Below are 23,204 nucleotides of genomic sequence, written 5' to 3'. Positions count from 1 at the left end.
TTCGGTCTAGACTAAAACACACACACACGCACACACCTGCTGATTTGATTGCTGTGTTTATCCGTCATTCACTTTTTCCCTCGCTCTCCTGAAGGCCGAAGACACTCAGCGCCGGGGCTCTCTGTTGCCATAGCGATCAACAGGCTCACCTGTTGCCAACGGTTCTCATCTTCAAAAAGAGTGAGCGAGCGATGAAGGATTGCAAAAGAAATGCACAGCAGGGCTTAGAGAGGCAGCATGAACGGTGTGCAAGTGACTGTGATGTAATGTGACTTATTGTTGCCTTCACGGTGCGGTCAAAACATAGGAATTGTTAGTGTTAATCCCCACCTACTGATGTCACATTGCTTTGAAAACGCTCCATGTGTGATTTATCTGTCCCGAAATAATTACGCAATTTGTAATAACTCACAAAAATCGATGGTCAAAGTGCAACAATCACATAAAAGACGACACAGCCAAAAAGCGCCGGGGGACAAAGGTCGACACACTTTGTATTTATGCTGATCTTTTAGCTGCTAAATCCCGATCATCCGGTGAAATGTTGAGGATTAGTCATAACTAAAGAGCTTTCAGCTTGTGTAGGAAAAAAAAAACGCTCGAGAATGAGTCATGTTTTCAACCATCATTACCTGAAGACCGTTAACGGGCGCTTCACACTTTTTGAACACACTTAGACTGTTAAGGCGAGGCAACAATCACATCCAAACCATATGAAATGGCTCTCCATTGGTGGATTGATGTTAATATTCTCCCCTTTTCTCCCACTTTTATTCCTTCACAGTGAGAGGAGCTCGAGCAACTCCAGTTTTCATCACAGTGACTGATTCCAGTTAGTCAGAGTGTCTTTCGCAGAAACTCTCTGCTCACATTATGTCATTGTTTCATATGGAAATGTGGCTGTATGTGCTGACTACAGTTGGCAGGCAGCAGGACAATGCAGTCACTTGACTAGATTGTACATTCAGTGTGTGTGTGTGTGTGTGTGTGTGTGTTGGGGGGGTACATGCAATTACTCGAGCGACAGCTTTGATTACAAGACGGTGGAGTTTGCATTTATGTGAGTGTGAATACGCACAGTTTCTCTCCATTCAAGTGAGTACGTGATTGTGAGACTGTTTAAAGTGTGATAGTTATCAGTGGTGACATTGTTTACGTACGCAATCTTTAATCCACCGTGCTTGGAAGTGATGAAAAGACAGATCTGAGCCCTATACACAAACACACACACACACACACACACACACACACACACACACACACACACACACACTATCTTCCTTTCAGCTATTTAGAGAGTGTAATGTGATGAGACAGAATCTTGTGTTGTATTATAGTTTAATCAGCAGATGACAGGAAAAACGAAATCAGATCCTGAGACGCCTCTCGCAGGTTTCGGATGTGTGTTTGTGTCTGGGCACATCAGGGAGACGTCGTTTTTACCTGCTGATGGATTACATCCATTACATACATGACATCAAAGACCATATAGCAGGAGCTCTGTGGGCTCTAGCCAATTACATACAAATTGGATGTCTACAGAGACTCGATGCACATCTACATGAGTCTAAGTCTTTTAAGATATATTATACAAGGTAATCCATTACAGGCCTTTTAAATCAATCCTACCATAACCTGCGTTTGAGTGATTTCTTTTTTTGGGTTACTTTGGGGTGGTACAACAAGAAAACTGTTAACAGGCATGGGCAACTTTAACAGTGTTTTGACGTTGGGTTTCTTCCCACTTTCTCTGTGTGATATTCAATTTTCTTTAAGCTCCATCTTTGGTCGCCACCACGAGTGAAATATCTGGCTTTTAAGTTACTAAATGCTCCACTATCATTCTATTTTAGCTTGAAAAAGGCTGGAAAAGACGCTGAATCTATCAAGTTTTACGTTTATCTATTGCATGTCCGTCTGTACTAGAAGAGGGAACCCTCCTCTGTTAGGGTCTTGTTTAGTTTTAGATCCCTAGGCGATACAGATTGTGGCACAAAATTTGTGATATTTGGTGCCTTGATGAGAGCTGGGAGACCGATTCAAAACACTAAAGCTACGAGATGTAAAACCAAAACAATCGGCTGAAAGTGGCTAAAAAGGCTCGGACGATAATCTGTGGAAACCCCTGTCACGTCATATTCTTTCCATCTATTAGTCCTATAAAATAATTAGAGGTTAGTGACAGAGCTGCTTTAAGTATAACCAGGAATGATCTTTTAATTTATACTCCCTGTTCTTCAGTCTTTCATCTCTACCTGTCTGTGATTCCTGCCGTTTTTCTCTCCCCTCCTTAGTTTACACTTCTGCTAATCATTCTATCTCCATAAATCTGGCATTTAGTTTTAGTCACACTGTGTAAGACTATAAATAAATGAGAGCTCGGCTGTTCCCGCAGGAGCTAAGTTACAACCTGAATCTCAGCAGAACATAATGTTACTCTATTTCCTACAGTGATGTATTAAGTTAAAGATTTATCATTTATGAGTGTGAATGTGTGGCTGCTCTGGCGAAGTGTAATACATAATCATGGTTGAATGAGGATAAATAATGCACCTCATATTTACTCATCTTGTATCACCAGGGCTACAACTGTTTAACATGCAAGACAGTCGCTGTGCCCTCAGGTGAAACTTGTTTGCAGATGTGAACATAAGCATTGAAATCTGACAGGCGAGTAGTCATGCAGACATAGAGAGACAGATGTGTGCTTACAATTACACACACACACACACACACACACACACGGATATATGGAGAATCCAAAGAAGCTTTCAGCGGCTTTACTTTCACCAGACTGCACACAGACAGTGAGTGAGCCATGAAAGCAAACCCTGTCCCGATGAGTTTATGCATACATGCACGAGTTCAGACACCCAAACACACACAGTGAAGCAGCAGAGGTGTAAAATCCAAGTCAGGAGTTCTTTTATTTTCCCTTGAAGAAACAAACAGGGAAGCAGAAGACACATTACCTCCTTCTTATCTTTTTTTAGCCCCATTGATTTTCTCTCTCTCTCTCTCTCTCTGGTCTGTTGTAGACTAAGCATTTTGCTCCACAGTTTTAAATATCATCATGTGCTTTATTTGTGCAATGAGTATAAATTTCTGATCTTCTTTTCCTCGTTGAGTAAATTCATTAGTGTGTCATCATTCGTCAATCATTCATGTTTTTTTTGCGTCCTCCTTTCAGACGACGGGCCGTACCAGCGAGACCCGCCTCCGCCTCCTCCCCTCTGCTCTTCGTCCACAGCCAACGCTCTGTTGGAGGATCGCAGGAAGAGCCACATCCCAGAGGAGTTTGCAGGCCTCCTTCATGGATCTTCCCCGGCTTGTGAAACCCCTGACACGCCGTACCACCTCTACAACCCCAAACCACGCAAATATGCCCCTCCAGACGTCCAGAGCAGCCTGCTGCAGACCCCGGAGTTCAACATCGTGATCGGAGGAGGACCCACTCAGGTCTTCTCCAGGACAGGGACCGAGTCATCATCTCAGTCAGCCACCGGTGACCCCCAGAAGCCACAGGTGGTGTATCGGACTATCTTCCACACTAGGGTCAACCAGGACCAGCAGGTGGATCCGTCTCGTGGCTGGTCTACACTTGGCCGCCCACCGTCTTCCTATTCCGGTCAAAACGGGGAAGTTCCAGAGTTACGGGGAATCCAGACAGGAAGTGTGTCCAAGGGCGGATCAGCTGGTGCTGGCTACGAAGAGAGGGCTTGCACCCTGGGGAGGATGAGGTCCATGCCCCGCAGTGTGTTGGACCTGCAGCTGTCCAAGTCTCTGTCCAAGTCTGATTCCAACCTGGTAGCCGTGTCTCCCATACAGGTAAGATGTTGCTGCCATGGCTCATTCTTTGTGCAATCAAAGCTTTTCATTCATAAATAAAGCCCAACATTTCTGTTGCATTATGAAGGTGAGTCAAAACTTTATCACTGTCTCAGTCTTCTCAGACATTCATGAACAAGTTGAACTTCAAATTAAAGTTTACTGTAGGTCAGCACCAAGATGTCAGTTAGCCATGAAAGCAAATACATTTATTGTAAATATTCATTTGTATAAATGATGCAGCCGTGGAGGTAGTTTGCATCTTGCTGATTCACACAGAGTGACTTCAGAAACAGAAACCAGTTAGATAACATGCTAAACTGGGCCACAGGGCTCCCTGCTGTGCAGGCTTCTTATTTAATTCATAGTAAATAAATCACAAGCTAAATAGAGTCCGTGTGATAAAAAATCCTTCATTATAGATGAAACTTTGATGAGCCCATGAAAGGGCTCTCTAAACAGTGCTCTGCTGTCCATATTTTTAAGGCGTTTTTTAAACATATTTGGCAGCTATCGTCTGTAAAACAAGTTGTTGGATTTTTGCCTTGCACAGGAGGAGCACGGCTGGGGGTCTGGATCTCGTGGCCAGGGGCCTGGAAGTCCGAGCCCAGGAGAGGGTGCCAGTCCAGGGGGGAGACTGGAGAGAACACCCTCTTTCACTGCTGAGTGGGAAGAGGTAAGCTTTTTTTTTTTTTTATTTAAGCTTAATTTTACAGAAGACTAGAAATAAATGTGCGATTTAACAGGGGAAGTATCTTTAGAGGGGGCACTCAGATCCTCTGCACCCAGACCAGTAAGGTGCTTCATTTTTTCCTCCCTTTGAAATCAACTTGGCTACAACTCTGCAGAAGAAGCCCCAGTATTAATCTAACATGCTCCCACATTGATTTTTTTTCTGCAGCCAGCACTGCAGCTGCAGGGAAGACCAGATACACGCCAGAAAGTGGTTTCTATTATAGAGAGTGGAGGTCGAGGGCGCTGTGTGTTTTGGTCTCGGTGTGTTTGCGCCCGAGGCTTCGTCAGTATTAAAGGGTCTCTGACACAGATGTGATCCATTGACTAGGACACCACTGTCAGATCTCGCCCTCTTTATAAACTCTTTGGGTCACAGACACATTAGCTTCTGCTCACTGGTCATTTTTCACACCACCGGCTACACACACTATTGTAAACTGATGCTTACACACGTCGAAAATGAAGAATCTCACACTGTTTTATTTCATGATTATAAAGATGACTTAATTAGTCTCTCTATTTTTAAAATAATGCGAATACACGTGAGTGAAAGTTCGTTTGTGCGTGCCTTTCAACATTTGCATGCACACGTTCATTAGTTACTCAACGCGGCTCATAACTCACTGAAGGTGATGAATTACCATATGGAATTTCCCATAATTCTCAGCAATTAAGGTGACCTTTCCTGTTTAATTGCGAGCTACGGGAGGATGAGATGAGATAGCTTCAGGGAAAATTGTGGAGTGATATATGGGGGATTTTAAAAAAAACAAAAAAACGCAAAGTTGCTCTATTTGCAGCACATGCTCGGGAAAGAGTTGCATTATTAGCAAGGGGCGACCCACAGCACTCAGTGATATGTATGAAGATATCCATCATTAGCACTACAGGCACAATTAAGGTAATTTCCATATGTTACAAATGTGTGCTTTAATCTGGTTTCATACCTTGAAAATCGCTGAAGTGTTTATTTTGGTTATTTGGTACAGTAATTAACAGCCTGTAGCAAAATGTTGGCACTTCAGAAAGATGTGTTTAATAAAAAAACAGTGATTGCTGATCCCTCAAATAAAAAATCCAGTTCATAACAACCTGGGTTTTGTTAATCTCTGATATTAGTATTGAGATTTGGGCACAACGTGAGCAGTCATATGATCATACAGGTGTTAGAAACAAGATATTATGAATAGTATTTACAGTATGTAACGCATAACATTTAGTTTACGATTACAGAAGGGAAAGGGGAACAAGAATACTGGGCTAAATGAGATACGTACTGTGTTACCTGTTAAACAAATAAATCAGAAATAAAAAAACCTAGGCTGTTATACGCTGGATTTATTTTTTAAGGGATGAGCAATCACTGTATCTTTCTGAAGCACCAACATTTTAGTACCAAGAATTTTCAAGGTAAAGCCAGATTAATGCACAAATCTGCCGTCAAACTGATGTAGAAGAGAAAATAAGGTAATAAGGCCATTAATGTGTACATACAGTATAGCTATCACAATTCACACACGGGCTTCTTACGTAGTAGCAACATTTCTGGTGCATTCACTTTCGGTTTGCTGTTATTATTCCCTTAAAGCTACGAGCGTCCTATTTCACATCACATCTCGGCCATTTAAAATTCAAATTTTAATTATCATCTTTTCTTTATCAACACGCAGCGCCTGTTTAGCCTCTAGTTTATGGATTACATTGTGGATTAGTGCTTTGTGTGCAGTGACATATGCAGAAATTGCTACCTGTTTACCCAGCTCCTAAAATAAGGCCACCGTCATGCTCCACTAGCTTGTAAACACTTGTCAGACCCAGGCCCTTTAAACACTGGTCTCGGATCAGTCTCGGGGAATCCAGTTTTCTCTGACCCGTGGTGAGCCAGCGGTCCTGACAGGTGGATGGATGCGCAAGTCGCATAATTCAGTGGTTAGCAGCAGGTCCAGGGTCAGGGATGACCGGCTGACAGCCAGCAGCCGGACACTAATGAAGCCACTGTAGCTCCCTCCAATCCAGTCTCCCTTTTTCCTTCATCTCTGCTCTAATACATCTTTTTCTCCCTCCGCTCCTCCATGCTTCTTGAATTCACAGGGGGAATGACTGACATTCAACGCGCTGGCTGGCATAATGATCATGTTATGTGACACTTGAATCCAGAAATAGGGGTTAGCCTTATTACTGGGAAATGACTTTCCCTCGCACATGCTGTACATCTCTGAAACTCTGGTTCTCTCCCTCTCTCTGCCGTTTGTTCAGATCGACAAGATTATGAGCTCCATTGGGGCAGGAATAGGCAGTGGATTGGACATCAAGGAGGATACCTCAGGTAAAATACACACGATTATGTATATATATATATATATATGTGTGTGTGTTAGCATGAGCAAATCTGTCTGATAGGATATTTCTGGTTTATTACAACTTTGGTTGTTATTACTGTTGATAACGATACGACAGTGATAACACTGTGCTACTCATCAAAGTAATTATAGAAGAGATTCCAAGATAGCTGCCAACTGGAGAGAGAAGGGCAGTGGTTCCCAACCTGTGGGTCGAGACCCTCAAGGGGTCACTCAGTGAATCCTGAGGTAGTGAGAAAAGCAAAAGATGTTCCTCTAATCTATATATATATATATTGTAAATGACTGGGTAATATTATCTAAAAATTACTTTTACTTTTTGGTTAACTTGTTTCTAATTGGAATTATGCAACAGTAGAAACAGCTGAAGAAGAAGAAAGTCTTATTAACCACCCAGCCAAATTTGAATGATTAAAAATATCGACAAGTTTATTAAATTAGGTGTCAAAATCGGGTAGAAAATGAGCAGTACTCTCAGCTCCAGGACTGTCGGGGCTGAAGAAGCAGTCCAATAGAAGCGACTGAAAGTGTCAGATGAGTTCAGAAAACGACATGACTAACTTTAAAACACTGAACGAGATGAATTAATATCTATTAATTATATCAGGGTGGCCTTAGCGTGTCATCGAGCCACCCTTTAAGGACCGCCCACAAAATCCTGGACTTTAACCTCTATCTCCACATTTTAGTAACATATCGTTCAAAGTCTTTTCACATGTTTCCAGCAACTATTTTCCAACATATTTAATGTATTTTGAAAGAAATTTCAGAATTGGGCACGGAAATTCACTTGTTATAGTGGCTAACAATATATAAGGTGGATAAGAAAAATAATAAAATAAATAGCAATGCCCTGCTGGCTCAACTGATGGTCCACGCACGTTTCCTTTGCCGTGTCGTTCCCCCCTCTCTCTCCTAAGAGTTACAGACATTTGACACTGGTGGCTGTGGAATGTGGAGCCATCTAAACCAGGTAGTTAAACACCCTCGATGCTCATTGGTTGAGAGGAAGCCCGCGAACAGAACTCATTGAGTCAATTGATCAATAGCTGAGTGGTGGAGCTCCAGGGAAGTGCCCTGCTTCACCTGAATGAGACCTGAATTGCGATAAACCAGAATAATCCCTGTCGATATGTCGCCGTGTGTGTGGGTGATTTTAGCTTTTTTGACTTTCTCCCGCACATCAAACCCCTGTTTTCACCGTTTATTTTTCACCTGCGCACCTTAAATCATCTGCTACTCATCTCTATTTACTGCGCTCATCCCTCTCTCCTTGTGTTAACTCCCCCATCCTCCACCTCCTGATCCCCCTCCCCTCTTCCTCTCTCTCTCTCTCTCTTCATCTATGAATGCAAAGCCTCTCCTAACCATGGTTACCACAGGGAGAAATCCTGTTTGTGCCAAAGCAGCCCCCCTACCAACATTAACACCAACACACACACACATAGCTACAGCACAGCACCCAACACACACACACAGAACAAACATATAGATGCGCCTGCATGCATACACTCAGCGTGGTTGTTGAGTGTGTGCGTGTGTGTGTGTGTGTGTGTGGGAGGGAGCTCGGCTTCTTGCAGACAAAGAAGCTGGAGCTGTTGTGATGGCTATTATCAGCAGAGCGAGCCAGATATATGTAGAGAGAGCAGGGTGACGATCGACACCCCGAGAGAAGATAGAGACAGGAGGTAGACAGAGGAAAGTGAGCGAGAGAGAGAGAGAGAGAGAGAGAGGGAATGAGGGAGGAAAGCAGCGCTCAGAGAAAGAAGAGAGAGGGAGGGAGAGAGAGAGAGAGAGAGAGAGAGGAGGCTGCAGAAGCATACAGATGAGAGTGGGAGTACTTGATAAAGAGAAATCTACAGCGCAGGCAGCTCTCGCTCTTTCTCTCTCTCTCTCTCTCTTTCTCTCACACACACACATACACACTTGTGCGTGCACACACATACTCGCGCTGAAGGGAGCAGCCAAGCGAGCGCAACAGCTGAAAAAGGAAGCGGCTGCTGTGCCGTGTGCGACAAACACACAGTCAGTCGTTTTTTTTCTTTTGCTTGCGGATCTATACCTCCAGTCTTATCCAGCAGCACCCATCTCTGGCAGGATTTAACTCCAGGACGGAAGCTCTTTTTCTGGATACAACTTCAGCTCTCACCTCCCTCTCTTCTTCCCTCTGGCTGGATTCAAAGAAAGCAGCATCTGGACGCCTTTCGCCTACCCTTTTACCCGCTTGCACCCTTGCATGCTGACCCCCCTCCATCCTCACCATGCCTCTAGCCTAGCCCCTTCCTCCTCTTCCTCCTCCTTTCTTCTCCTCCTTTCCCCCCCCACCCCTCTACCTGCCTCCCCTTTTATTTTCCTCCTCCTGCTGCCTTGCCAAAAGACTCCTCAAAAGCATGGCGGGCTCTTTCGACAGCCACTTTGCCCGCCATAACATGATGTGGCAGTGCCAGCTGTCTCAGCCGGACTGCCGCTGCTACCGCGTGGACGGCTACTCCCTACTGAAGCGTTTGCCCCTCCACCCCCTCATAGGTCCCCGCTGCCCGCTGCAGTCCGTGGGCCAGTGGCTCGACTCCATCGGCCTGGTCCAGTATGAGAACCACCTGCTGGCCAATGGATTTGACAACGTCCAGTTCATGGTGAGTGTTTTCTCAAGTGTTTTTTGGGGGTGGGAGGATGCTGGAGAGCTCTTGATGCTGGTAGTTTAGGATGATGGATTTTTCTTCCCTTCTTTTTGTCTTTGCATTTGCTGTGTTTGCTCTTTTTCCTTGCATTAAATGTAATCTCTCTGTTTGTCCTCACCTCCGTCTAAGCTCTCTCTGCTCCCCTGGGTGTAGCTCATTATGATTTTCTTTGCAGTGATTACCTTTGCTCTGATCCCTTTCATTTTTCAACATATCCTCCTCTTTTTGTATCATCTTCTCTCTCCTTCTTCTTTTCCCATCATCACTGCCTCTCCCCACTGGTGCCATGTGAGGTCCTCCTACGCACAGAAATCCTACGCCACATCTCCGGCATCAAGCTGTACACATACATGCTCACAGTGCAGCAAGGATGCACGTTTAAAAGGATGCTTGTTTCAGGGGGTTTGCACACACTCGTGCACGAACGCACATAGAAACGCAACCACCTGTAGCCTGTGGATCAACCTGCTCCTGTTTTATCTGACAGCCCCCTTCAATCCACAGTGACGTATGAAGAGAAACTCGCTGGGTCATTTCGCATTCAGAAACTCTCTTTTGATGTTGCCGTGGGTGTGTGTACATGCGTGGGTTGAGTAAGACTTGTAGCCACAGGGAGAGAGAGAGAGAGAGAGAAGATAAGTAAACGGTGAAGAAGGAAATGAGAAGAACGAGAGAAAGCAATGAGAAGAGATGATGCCAGTTTGAGAGAAACTGCAGCAGGGGCAGAAAGCAGAGGGATGCTGACTGGATGAGTTTATCTGGAGTCGCAGGTTGTCACTGTTGGGGGGAAACATATCTCAAAAAATAGCAATTTTTCAGAACTAAAAAGAAAAATGTTTAAAGGATTATCCAAAAAAAAAAGCAAAAGCACTAATCCTATTATAATATTTTATCAACCACTGGAAAAGAATGTGTTTTTTATACTTGACATTTCTCCATTGAGATAAGACTCTCAGAGAGAAGCAGTTAAATCATCTTTTTCTTGACCCCCATGTCAGAACAGTGTATGTAGGTATTTGTGTATGTATTTATGTGTGTGTATATAAGTGTGTGTGTGTGTTCTGATCCACCACTCAGTGTGACCTGCATCTGTTCATTTGGTTACCCTGGCAACAGGAGGAAATGAGAAAATCTCTCAGTTTCTCCTTTTCATGTGTTTCTCCCACACGTGGTCAGTGTGTGTCTGTATGTTTGTTTGTTTGTTTTGCCCGCTGTGTTCAAGCCTCCCTTAAGGATTTAATACTAACGAATTGGCCTTGGGGCAGATAGAAAGGTGCCATTAATTGTGTGTGTGTGTGTGTGTGTGTGTGTGTGTGTGAGGACACTGTTGCTCCTCGTGTTTACTCGTCTACAAGTAAACATCTCCGATCTCTGCAGCGGCTGATCATGTTTTCCCATATTAACCAGTCTGAGACTGCTCCTAACACACCAGCATACAAACCTCCTCAGTTATGATTGACAGACATGTTCCCAGAGCATATACGAAAACAGCAACTCATGCATAAAATGACTGCATGAAAAAGTGGTGATATATACAGTCCATGGAGTCTAACACCTAGTTAATGATAAAAAGAAAATTCTCTGTGTAGGCATTTCTTCCACTGTCTAAATCCTTGCAGAGTTTGCAGTAATGCCTCCAGCATAAATGTTAGTTATCCCTTCTCTACACATTCCTTATGGTTTGCATTACAGGCTGCCCTCCACGGTTCACAGATAATCGCCCCGAGGCAAGGTTCTTATATAAAAAAATATATATTTTTACATTCTCCAATCTTAAAGCAACCTTTTTTTTTAATGTCCACTTGAGGGCAGCACAACAAGCTGCAAGAACATCACTGACATATCGCATTTCTGCATAAAGTTAGAGGAAAGACACACCGAGCAAACATGGAGGTACATTTATTTTGAGTGACTCTCGCTCCCTTTTTTAAAGATCCTGAGGGAAATATCAAGCTCCTAAGCTTTTAAATCTCCACTAAGTTCATCAGCTAGTCACTGACTTAATCTGTTTGCTTCTTTGGTTCTGGGCCAATGGCACACAAAGACTTTATCCGAGGTATTTACTGCAAACAGCTGCCTGCTGCTGCTGCTGGAAACTGCGCTGATGAGTGTAATAAGACTGAAACAAAAGTAAATCTGGAGGCTATCAAACCAAAACAATGAACTAAAAAGGCTCCATAGCTGAGAGGAACTGCTGATTAATGTAACTGGGGCCTTAATTAATTAATACGTGTTAATATTAAAACTTTTAATTTAAAAGTCATTTGAAACAGAATTAAATATGTTTTTACTCATCATCATCTGTCCATAAAGGAATTTAATTATCTAACCTAATCTGATATAAGTAAAATTAAATTCACGTTGGCTCACATTGGTTTTCCCACAGTGGTAAGCAAGTCAAGGTGGTCAAGTCAAGTCAAGGACTTTGATGCAGCAGCTGTGGCTGTTTCTTCACAAATGTTCTTTTAGCTCCAAATGTCTTTTCTCCATTAGTAATGTCCCCAGGTGCTCCCTCCATTCATTTCCACTCCCACACTTCCATACCATCATATCACATGGTTTATAGTCCCTAACAGTTTTTGGCAGTACTTCTGAGGGACTTCTCTACTCCCCTGGCCTCGCCCCTCTTGTCTAAATGTGTTTCCCAGTAGTTCAGTCGTCCTCTCTGAAATGCCTTTTGGATACAATTAATATTGAAAAGAGCCGAGATGAAACAGTCAAGATCACTTCAAAGTTCTCTGGGCCTTTCTCTGTTTAATGTTTTTCTCACGTCCTACTTTCCTGAGTGGAGTTTTTAACCTCTTTTTGCAAGTTTGTGACTACACAGGAAGACGGTTAATGTTTTCCAACCTCTGGAAAACTCTGTGGCTGCCGCAAATTGATATTAATGCAGTCGAGGCGCAGGCTGATTACATCGGCATTCGCCGAAGCTTCTTTTTATTGTTGGCCGTGGATTCTTCAAGGAGACTTTGGGGTCAAACTCATTTCAGTGCCGCAGGAAATCAAGTCAAATGGCAAATCTGAACAGAAACAAGTCGGCAAATTACAAAATAAAAGCGGGACCGGTTCAAGTTCGTCTGTAGAATTGATTGGTTTGCAAATGAATTTGACCTGAAGTCTGATCCACATCAGCAAAAGGAAGCGTACACTGTGCAGGAATGTATGCAGACATGCACGTATACACATAAACATGGACCGTTCCAATCTACCATTACCATTTACCACTAATGGGGGTCATTAGGAGTGGGCGTGTCTGGTCACCTTAACCAGCCAGTAGAGGACAAGTGTAGCTACAGTGATGGACAAATAGCAAAGGGGTGGAGTTGTTGTTATGGAGACGGCGTTTTATACGAAGGACACTGGATGGAGACTAATCATGAACATGTTAAATAACGGTACGTGCATGTGTACGCGGAGAGGGAGGGGGTGAGCCAGACAAACCGTGGAGCTGAACAAAGAAAGTGGATCTTATTGTGTGTGTTTGTGTTCAGCGTGCATACTTGACCAACTGAAATGACTCTGACTTACTGCAGAAGAGCCACAACGAGCAAACAAAGCCACATCCTTGCATCTTGCACTTGTCTCGCACTGAATGGGCCAACAGAGAAAAGTGCCTGTTATGTCTATTTTTGCAGGGTAGACAGTAATTAGCTCATCAGCCATAGCACAGACTTTTAAAAAGTCACTTTTTAAAGTTTGCCTGTTTATAGAGACACAGAGCAGCATTAGCATTCATTTGAAGTCGTGTTTCTATTCTAAGTCCAATATTCACTCTCCTCTCTTTTGGTTTGGAATTTATGGCTTCTCAGCTTCTATATGTTCCACCGTGTTTACAAGTCAGTCTGTAACTTTTGCTGCTTATGTTTGGTGCTGGAGAGCCGGTGTCCAGTGGGTTTATCAGAGCTATCCGCTGCTACTGGTGGGAACTTTGTTGATGAGAGCGAAAGAGTCTGAAACAAGTAAAGTTGTAGGCTGTAAAACCCAAACACTGAGCTTAAAAGAGCTAAAAGTGTCTGTAAGGCTTTGGGGAATTGCAGTCACGTGATAATTATCTGTGGGTCGATTGATGTGATTGATATCGATTGATGATTGAGGCCTTTTACACAGTTTGACCCATTGTTCATTGATTATTGCAGCTTTAGAAAGTGAAATTCAATTTCTCTTTTTCACACTATATTCTCTCTCACTGTTTTGGTCTCCACCAACTCTTAAGAAATTAAAATTCAGTCTCTTTTAGCCTTTAGCCAGATGGTGCCTACTCGTAGTTTGGTCATGTGGATCTGTGAAAGCAGTCTGGAAAAGGTCTGGAAACCTTTTGGTGAGAGTAGAGACTGAACCGAAACAGTGAAAGTCCAGGCGGTGGCGAGTTAAAAACCAAAACAATGAGCTGAAAGACGCTAGAACTCTGTGTAGAGCTGCGGGGAACTGTTCATCCCTTCCAGAGTCATGTTTCCTGTCACACATTTTATAATTTCACCCAGTATTAATGTAAGAATATTATATTTTTATCAGCTTTAGCAAAAGGGACGATTTAAGCTGTAACTGTATCTAATCAGAAAAAGGATGGCCTGTGATTAAAAGCAGTGTCTTAAGTTCATGCATGTCCAGAACCACTTAACAGAGGATCTTAATGGGACTCATCTATGGCAAAGAGCCCGTTCACCTTGCCCAGTCCGCTGACTGTCCCCTCATTACCATCAAACATACACACCGTCCTCATTGAACATGACATGCACGGAGACCGATTGTGGAACGATTACAACGCGATTCGTCGAAGCTCACTCGAGAGATAAACTCCTGTCAGCATCACATTAACTGATGCTTTGCGAGACGCGCAAACAAACTCTGTGAAAGAATTTCTTTCATCACGTTGCGTTATTTGGTTTCATGTAAGCACAGTGAGCTGAGAAGAAAGTTGGAAGACGGAGCTTTGTGTTTGGAATCACAAAAACCAACGCGGGCACATAGATAGCATAAACGGGGGAGATAAAGCATGATGCTGTGCAGCGCGTACTAAAGAAACAGCAGCTGATAAGAGCAGCCACGAGGCTAGTGAAATTATTTTAGCCCAAGTGTTCCTAAGAGGAATGGAAACAACAATATTTGAAATAAAACAGTGCCACTATCCATATTTAATTCAAAAGGTGGCAACTCTAATCCCCCTCATAAAGGAATTTATTATTCTGGAGGAGAAAGTGTTATGAATATCAATCCACCACCACGTTAGAGAAGCTTAAGCTTCTTCATGTGCACATAAAACCGGTGAATGTAACACCGACAAGTTTGCAAAGAAGCCAGAACGAATTTGAATTATAGGCTAAAAAAGTGCAAATGAGGACAGAGGAGAGATGATAGTCGGTGAGTGAGGGAAACGAAAAGAGGACTACTTCTTTGATGGCAAAGCAAAGAAACGAGAGAGGAGAAGCGAAGGATGAACACAGGCATGAAGGGAACAGAACAGAGGGAGAGATACAGTAGGCCAAGCATGATTTGTAGTACACGTCTAAGCCTTTCGGTGCAGATAATGGCCTTCACTACCATGACTGAATATCAATTTTTTGCCCCTATCTCCAGTCTTGCCTCAACCCCCTGCCCCCTTGTATGAATTTTAATTCCTGCATTCAGAGTGCGGATGTGTCACCCGCTGCGCTGCTGCTTATAAGTGGTGTGGTCAAAGTATCATAAGCTAACCACAGGCCGTGGCAATTTGATCAACACGGTGGATGCTGAACACCGTCTGCCCCCTAGCAGAACAGATTGTTAGTGTTGGTACCAGTGCTGCATACCAAGTATTTGGGTATTTATCACACAATATGCAGGATGGAATAACTGTATTTACTCATAGAGTACAAAACAAACACTGCAGGCGTCAGGAGAGGAGGAAGGAGTTGGTTCGTGTCCCTCATTTATCCTTACTCGAGTAATATATGAACCTATGGGATGTTTATCCCATGATCCATCATGTGCGTTTGGAAATGGCAGATATAGCACAAGCATAATGTTAAGACAGAAAGGGAAACAAGATAAGAGTAAGAAAGAAGGAGCATTAAGGAACTCTTTCTGTGGGGATCCCAACAGGGAGCAATTAGTTATGCCTTTGAATCCTCCGTCATTACTCCAGCTCCAGCTTTGCTCTGCGCTCTATTAATCAGCCTGGGAGCTGATCTATGAACTGCACTGTTGTCACAAAGGCCCCGGCGTACAGGTTGGTGGAGAAGGAAGGAATAAGTTCAGCCACAGGATGAGTCCAATCAGTTGCTGCAGCCTTACAGGGACAGACTAGTGGAAGCCCTGGGGAGGAAGTTATTTATACTAATAAGCCTGCAGCAACATCACTCACTCTTTAAGGGGGGGCTTCAAGGTATGTTGACATTTTAAACTTTCATCCATCCAGGTAAAGTTCAGAGAACCTGTCAGGGGGCATGAGATATTAAAAAAAACAAAACAAGAAGATGTCCATGGATTAATAAACGAGAGCGTGGATTAACAGATTAACAGAACGTGTGTTTGGTTTAGCAATCTGTGCACTGGATTAATGAAACGAGGTGAACACAGAATTTGGAAGCACACAGTAAAGACGCATTAGATGCATAATTTATACACGAGGTGAAGGCCAGGAACGTGTTTTTGAGTGACAACATACCATGATGCATCAGCAGCTGTCACGTGGGGTGTCAAAGGTTTAAGAAACGTGTTTCCGACCTGAATCTAACTTGGATTTACTCTTAAAGTTCCAACGTAACGTTTTAAACTTTAAACTTAGACTGTTTGTCTCAACGTTTGCTAGTTAGTAGCACCACTCCTGCCTTTTTTTTTGGCACATCGCAATGTTTCTTGGCGTGTCACCGCCACAAGCTGCCAATAAGTCGAATAGCCGAACTAATGTTTAAATAATAATATGGTTTATGAATCCAAGAGCACAGATTGACCAACCTACCGCGAGTTCAAGCACCATGTGAGCAGATTTCTGTCTCTTTTTCGACCATATGACTCCATAAAACTGTACCGTCCTTCTGTTGCATAACGTGTGAGGTTTTCCCAGCATTATCCTCATTCATGTTTTTTAGTAGAGAGCCACACATTCACGTCACACACAGTGTGTCCGAGAGGATTCTAGACTCTAATCTCCTGGTTTGGAACGTGCAACATGTTCTAAAGAACCATAACATTTCCCTCCACCTTTCTCCCGTGTTCGACATTTTAATCACTTGTCAGGTCTTGACCAGTTTGTAGACGGAGACAGTTCAACGCCCTCCAGTTAGAATGTAAATGCCCCTGTAATTAATTGTGTAGAGCTGAGGCTCGCAGAACCCGGAGTCTTAGAAAGTAAAGCCACCTGAATTGAGATTTTTTCCGGTGAACGTTCGCTTCAGGACGCTGCAGTGAAAACTCAACGACAGCCATCTCCCATCTGGAATTAAAATGTCACAGCCTCGGAGCAAAATGTCCTTTTTTTTTCGAGAGCACGCCCAGAGTCGACATGTGGGACAGAACTAAAGCAGAGGGAAGAAGAATCTGTTATCTACCTGCTTTTTCTTCCCATCATCTCTTGGATGTTTAGATCCGTTATTAGTGTGACAGGAACGAGATGTCGACGGACTGACAGGTGTAATCCTTCCATCCTACAGCAGTGTATACAGTATACAGTGTGTGTGTGTGGATGGTCCTGAGTCTGCCTTCAGGCGGGTCACACACTCCCTCTCCTCTTCTTTCTTTACCGTCATTTTGGTGATTACCTTGCTTTACTTTTCACTTCTGTCTGAATCTATATTTCTGGCTGAGTTGGCCTTTTCCTCCATGCTGCAGCTGTCTCTAGCGTTCCGCAACTCTTCCCATCCCTCCACCTTTCCTCTAATGATCTGTCTGCAGGGGGGGAATGACTGAAAGGTCTTTTAAGGTTTCCCATTGGATTAATTAAAGGTAAAAGTCTGAATCTGATACCCGTACAGGCTGCTCTGTGTCTGTGTGCACCACAGTCTTAACTAAGAATATAAAAACGTGCAGCCTCTTTGCTGTAGGTTTTCTAACTTTCCTGTCTTTTATTAGCCGAGTTGTTTCTGATATTTTTACTCAAAGATCTCGGTCTTTGATGCCTCGTATGCTGAGGCCTTGTATGATTACCATGAGTGTGAGTTTGATGCTGATTTGTAGATGAACTGCACATTGCTTTTTTTGTTAATGCTGTTTATTAGTTTTCCATTATCATTACAAATTGACATGGACCTGTAATGCCCCCACTCCCCCAGATGTTTCCCAATCACACAAAAACAGTTATTAACAGTTAGTATGACTAACAAAAGGAAGCAACAGCACAGCAGCACCTAAATACATAAAGAAAAACCATCAAGAGCTTCACTCCAGGCAGAATTATTGACGTCATTCTTGTCTAAAAAGGAGATACTTATATCATTTAAAACACTGTAAGATTGTTACCTTATTTTATCTACCACCAGCATCATCTATTTCTCATCATGTAAGTTATCTCCTCTAACACCTTACATAATGCTATATTGTTAATCCTCCCAGATCACAGTTTGTGATCAAAACATTGTCACATTTATTATTTTAATTATAGAAGAACTCGTGTTCGAGTTTGATAAATACATTCTCACCTGTCAAAGTAACACTCAACACAAAGTGGCAAACCAGTACTTTACTTTGAAAACCTCTGGAACGCACACATGAACTGAACCGGCAAAATAAGAAGCCATGATACGAAACAAACAAAGAGTCTCCTGTGGTAATGTAACAATAATTAAAACACGATGATACCCGTGTTCCACACAGCCGTACCAAATGAAAACTATTACCACGCTGTTAGGATTCGTTTGTGTTGTGCAAACATGCATTTTTATTACTGTTGGAAAGTAATGCAGCGCAGGCCTTGCATCGCAATGTGCATATGAAGTGACAATGGAACTTGAAAAAGAGCTTTAAGGCTCTGACTTTATTTTTACACAGTACGGCAATAAATGGAAAGAAATTAGCTCCCTACAGTGGGAGAAAAAACACATAAGTATCCAGAACTGATACAAAAATGCACAGGCAAGTGTACATCATCAAAACTTCCCTTGTCCTCTATAAAGTAGTTGTAGTGTATAAATATTATCCCAATAAACTGCTACTAAGACTGTTTTAGTACAGGACATGACTGCTGAGTACTGCTATTGTATTGATTTTTTTGTGTTTCTTTGTTTTTCTGCCAGGAAACGCTCATAAAAGTCGAAGCCTGTATTGAATATGAACCTATAAACGGTAACCTTAGCTGTTGTTTTGTCACTCTGCAGGGCAGCAATGTGGTGGAAGACCAGGACCTGTTGGAGATAGGGATCCTCAACTCGGCCCACAGACAACGCCTCCTGCAGGCCATACGGCTGCTGCCCAGGGTCAGTACATTCATTAAATATGAACTCTATGATCTGTGTTTATTGTAACAGTCAGATGCAAGTTACATCAATTCATCAAACTCGAAACTACATTTCAAGTCTATATTTAAGGTTACATGGTTACTCTAATATAAATGTGAGCTGCAGTCAGTCCTTTATTTTTAGTATAAAATTCATAAAATCTCCTGCTCCATATAGTTTTCAAGTGATGTAACTCTCTGTGGGTGGTCAGGTTTCTTTCTGCATGTTCTGCAAGAACACTGAAACAAGGTGCCAAGTTAATGGAAGTTTTAGGAAAATATGGACTAAGACGCATGACTAAAGATCGCAGCATCAAAACCACATGAAATGAATTGATTCAAGAAACCGCTCACACTTTATCTAAAATCCACTGAGATACAGATGAAAACACACACACACTTTGGTCAGAGAAAAAAATCTTTTGAAGGGAAATAATACAAACACTTAGAGACCTTCAGGGAAGTTTGAGTAAGGGCAAATGCTTTTTGTGTAACACGAAGTTGATCAAAGGTGTCAGACTGAATGGAGAGCAGAAAAAAGAGAGTCTACGAAAGAGATGACGCAAAGAAAGAAGGAAAGAAAGGAGCTCAGAGATAAACAGGATTCATACAGACACCCAGAAAACTTTGATCTCCAGTCTCTTCTCACCCCCGTCCATCCATTTAAAAGACTGTAAAAAAACACACGTAGGCAAACGCATGCTCAACTTAAAGTGGAGGATGTGGGATGTTTGTTTGAAGCACCTTAAACTCTCTGGAGCTGTTTTGACGCCGAATGAATTATGAATCATCTGCGACGCTCTCAAAGTATCTCACTCGAGGCGGTAACCCCCTGCTGTCGGTGTCCTGTTGTGCCCTTTCTAAACATTAGACTTGCGTTTACTCGTTTGCACTGCAAATATATGAGAAGCATGCGCTTTTACTCCAGCGACGTAGTTAAAACGTCGTGCTCTAACTTAAAAATTCACCTTGTAGGGAGCTCAGTGGCTCCTGTTTTCCTCCTGTACTCTGCCGAAATGGAGGAAATTCTCTATTTTTAATGAGCCCCATGAAGAAACGAGGCTTTTTCAGCAGTATGGAGACGGGAAAATTAGAAAAAATTCAGCACAGCAGTCGGATATAGCGTAAATAGACTCCGAACAGCTGAGATGTGTGTGTAAGGAATAGGCATGTAAGCTGTAAAGCATTTGTGCAGAGCGTACCTTAAGATACCAGCTGCTACAGAGCTCCAGGTCAAAGGTCGTGCGCCATATGTGCAGGAAAAACAACACAACACATCCAGCATTTCCTCGTAGTATCACTATATTTATGAGAACATGGAGGGGGGAAACAAACTCACGTCATGAAAACAGTGAGTGTGCAGAGATATTAAGAAATATGCTCAGCAGTGCAGGATGTATTTCAAACTCTTGAGCTGCAGAAAAGTAAGAAAAAGTTAAAAATACATCTCTGGAACTTTTCTCCCTGCTCTCTCTCTCTCTCTCCTCCGAAAAGGTGCGACCTATCGGTTACGATGGCAACAACCCCACGTCGGTGGCAGAGTGGCTGGAGTCGTTGGAGCTCGGCGACTACACCAAGTCCTTCCTCATCAACGGTTACACCTCCATGGAGCTGGTCAAAAAGATCTGGGAGATCGAGCTCATCAATGTGAGTCATTTTCACATCCTTCTTCTACAGTTAAGCCTGAAACATGTTGAGGCAGGTGATATTTTATTTATGTCCCTGCTATGAAAAGACCAAAGTATTGTCTGTGGTTCCAAATCCTGATATATCTTATTTATCTTTGTCACAAACCTCCATTGTATAAACACACACACACACACACTGTAGTTTATTTTGAGTCTATCCCACATACACCATCCTGCTGCTGTAAATACACGCCAGTGCACCAAATGCGTATTAATCCACGGCTGAAAATAGTTCTCAACAATGACTGAGCCTTTTTTTCAAAAAAACACAATGAACTCTTTTTAAAAGGGGGGCGACCCAGGGAGAGTTTCTAAAAAACCTAAAAGTAGTTTTGACAAAATAACCTTGCCAGCGTTTTCTGGAGTTTTTTTAAACCACATCTCTCGGTTTGTTCCATCAGTGGTTGGATTTAGCCCCAGTTGCTCAATGTTGTGGCCAAAAGGCATGAAGTTTAAAAGATGTGGGAATTAACCAGACAATGTGGAAAATGTAAGAGAGCAGTTTGAGCAATACGAGGGGGTAAAAGTCAGGATATCGCAATACTAAATACATTTTTTTACGTCTTCATTAGAAAGGAATAGGCTCAGGATTGAGTGTCACAGACAGGGGTGAGACTGATATGCTTGCACTGTAAAACTTCTTTTTCTTTTTCAATCATCACTGATGCTATCTCGATAATAATACAGTAATCCGTCTTGTGCTGACACGCAATCATGTGTGACAGGTCAAACTGCTTCCTCACAGGGAGTTTTTAGCAGCCTCTGATGGACATATTTTCTTTGTAATGAAGGACATCAGCTTGGCCCCTTTGAGAAGCTCGGTGTTTGTTGGTTCCCGAACCCTCATCGCTCACCTCGGTGACAGACTGAATTTGCTTCTCCTGCTCAATATATCACACCGGAGACCTATACATCAGCTCACGCACAGGCTTTGTCCTTCCTATCCGAAAACACGGCTGAAGTCGATGTGAAAGATGCCGAGGCCATACAGCGCAGAATGCCCATCAGGCATTTCTCCTCATTACTGTGAAATGCGTGCTAAGAATACAAACAGGAAGGAGGTGCATGTCTGCTCTTATATCACAACATTTTTAAAGCTTTTCGTCGTGCACAGCTCTCCGTCTCGCAGAAGTTTGTGCTTTAAAATGTGCAAGTAATAAAGAGCAAGTAGATAGTTTGCAGCTGCGTCCCCCATGATTGAATCCGCTCCTGTAAATATCAGTGATGCCGGATGATAACGAGGTTTGACATTTGAGCTCCTGTGTTGTCACAAGTAGTGCTGGTTTATGATGCGATTTTTAAAATCTTCACTACAGATGGCATTTGCTGCGGTTCGATCCTGTCGGAGCGATGTGCTCTTTTGATGCTCCCAGTGTAACGAAATCATGCTCGATTGCAGAGGGCGCCCGCCTGGCTGATTTCAATGAGAGAGAGAGAGAGAGAAGGGGTGTGTTTCCTTCCCAGTGGAGGATAAAGTGATAAAGTGATGAGTGATCAGCTGGAGGAGGTGGAGAGGGAGTTATATAAGCATGTGGGATGCAAGATGTTTCACAGCGCTGGGGATGCCGCCCACATGCTGCGCTTGTATGTGTGTGTGTGTGTGTGTGTGTGTGTGTGTCTCTAGATGCATATGTGAGATAGAGAACGTGTTAATACATGCTTTCTTTGTGTTTATGTATGATTTCAAATGTATCAGATACGAGCCAAACATCAATCTCCTCTCTGTTATGGAAAACAGAAGAGCCTTGATGTCTAACTGATGTCTACATGAAGCGTACATACACACACTACATGCTCCTTTAGTGCTTCTGTTGAGAGCTGTATGTGCTAATTGTATGGCACAAGATTTCTATGAAGTGAAGCTGCTCTGCAGTGCACAGTGAATCCACTAGAGGCTGCACAAGTACACAACAAGGGCCAGAAATATGTGTCTGCATCCTTTTAAAGTACATAACTAGTCTTTTACAGCAGGTACATCCACTTACAAACTGAACACGACTTACTTAACTCAGAGCTTTATTTACTGCAGTGCAAAATTCTATAGCTGTTTGCAGGAATCACCCTGGGAAATTATAAATAAAGTCACCCTTGATTGTCTTGTCCTGACCTCGACCCAGGTCCAGCACCTTTGGGATAAATTCAAACAACACGGGTGTGATGTTAGGTGTCCTCATACTCCTGGCCATGTAGTGTTTTATTTTATCGATCTTGTGTGAGTACGTGTGAAGTGTGTGTGTCCGCTGTACGAGCTGTCCTCACGAGTGTGTACCTCTGCAGCAGTACGCTGTCACTGAAGGAGTCTCAGGGGGGATCGAGAGGTCACTACTGTACCTCAGAGAGGTGTGAGTGCAGAGATATAACAGCAGGAAGATAAAAGAGTGATGTGGTGAAGGACACACACACACGTAAGAGAAACAAGGTGATAGAGAGAGGCAGGCAGAGGACAGTGAGTTTAAATAGAAGTTGGCCGCTGCCTTCATATAATCACCAGATAATCGCCATGGACAAC

General features: G+C 43.0%; 1 protein-coding gene across 5 annotated transcripts in view; it reads left to right on the top strand.

The window, feature by feature from the left end:
* Positions 1-23,204, top strand: part of anks1b (ankyrin repeat and sterile alpha motif domain containing 1B) — a 214,512-nt gene that overhangs the window by 157,372 nt on the left and 33,936 nt on the right. For all 5 annotated transcript variants that reach the window (XM_019273148.2, XM_010738620.3, XM_019273146.2 and 2 more), the window contains 6 exons: positions 3,191-3,828; positions 4,382-4,504; positions 6,820-6,889; positions 9,450-9,556; positions 18,889-18,987; positions 20,502-20,654. In XM_019273148.2, the coding sequence (XP_019128693.2) occupies positions 3,191-3,828; positions 4,382-4,504; positions 6,820-6,889; positions 9,450-9,556; positions 18,889-18,987; positions 20,502-20,654 (1,190 nt within the window). The remainder of the gene's footprint in view (positions 1-3,190; positions 3,829-4,381; positions 4,505-6,819; positions 6,890-9,449; positions 9,557-18,888; positions 18,988-20,501; positions 20,655-23,204) is intronic.

Source organism: Larimichthys crocea, chromosome XX (assembly GCF_000972845.2).
Source record: "Larimichthys crocea isolate SSNF chromosome XX, L_crocea_2.0, whole genome shotgun sequence".
NCBI classification, from domain to species: domain Eukaryota; kingdom Metazoa; phylum Chordata; class Actinopteri; family Sciaenidae; genus Larimichthys; species Larimichthys crocea.
This window is presented reverse-complemented; position numbering and strand designations above follow the sequence as displayed.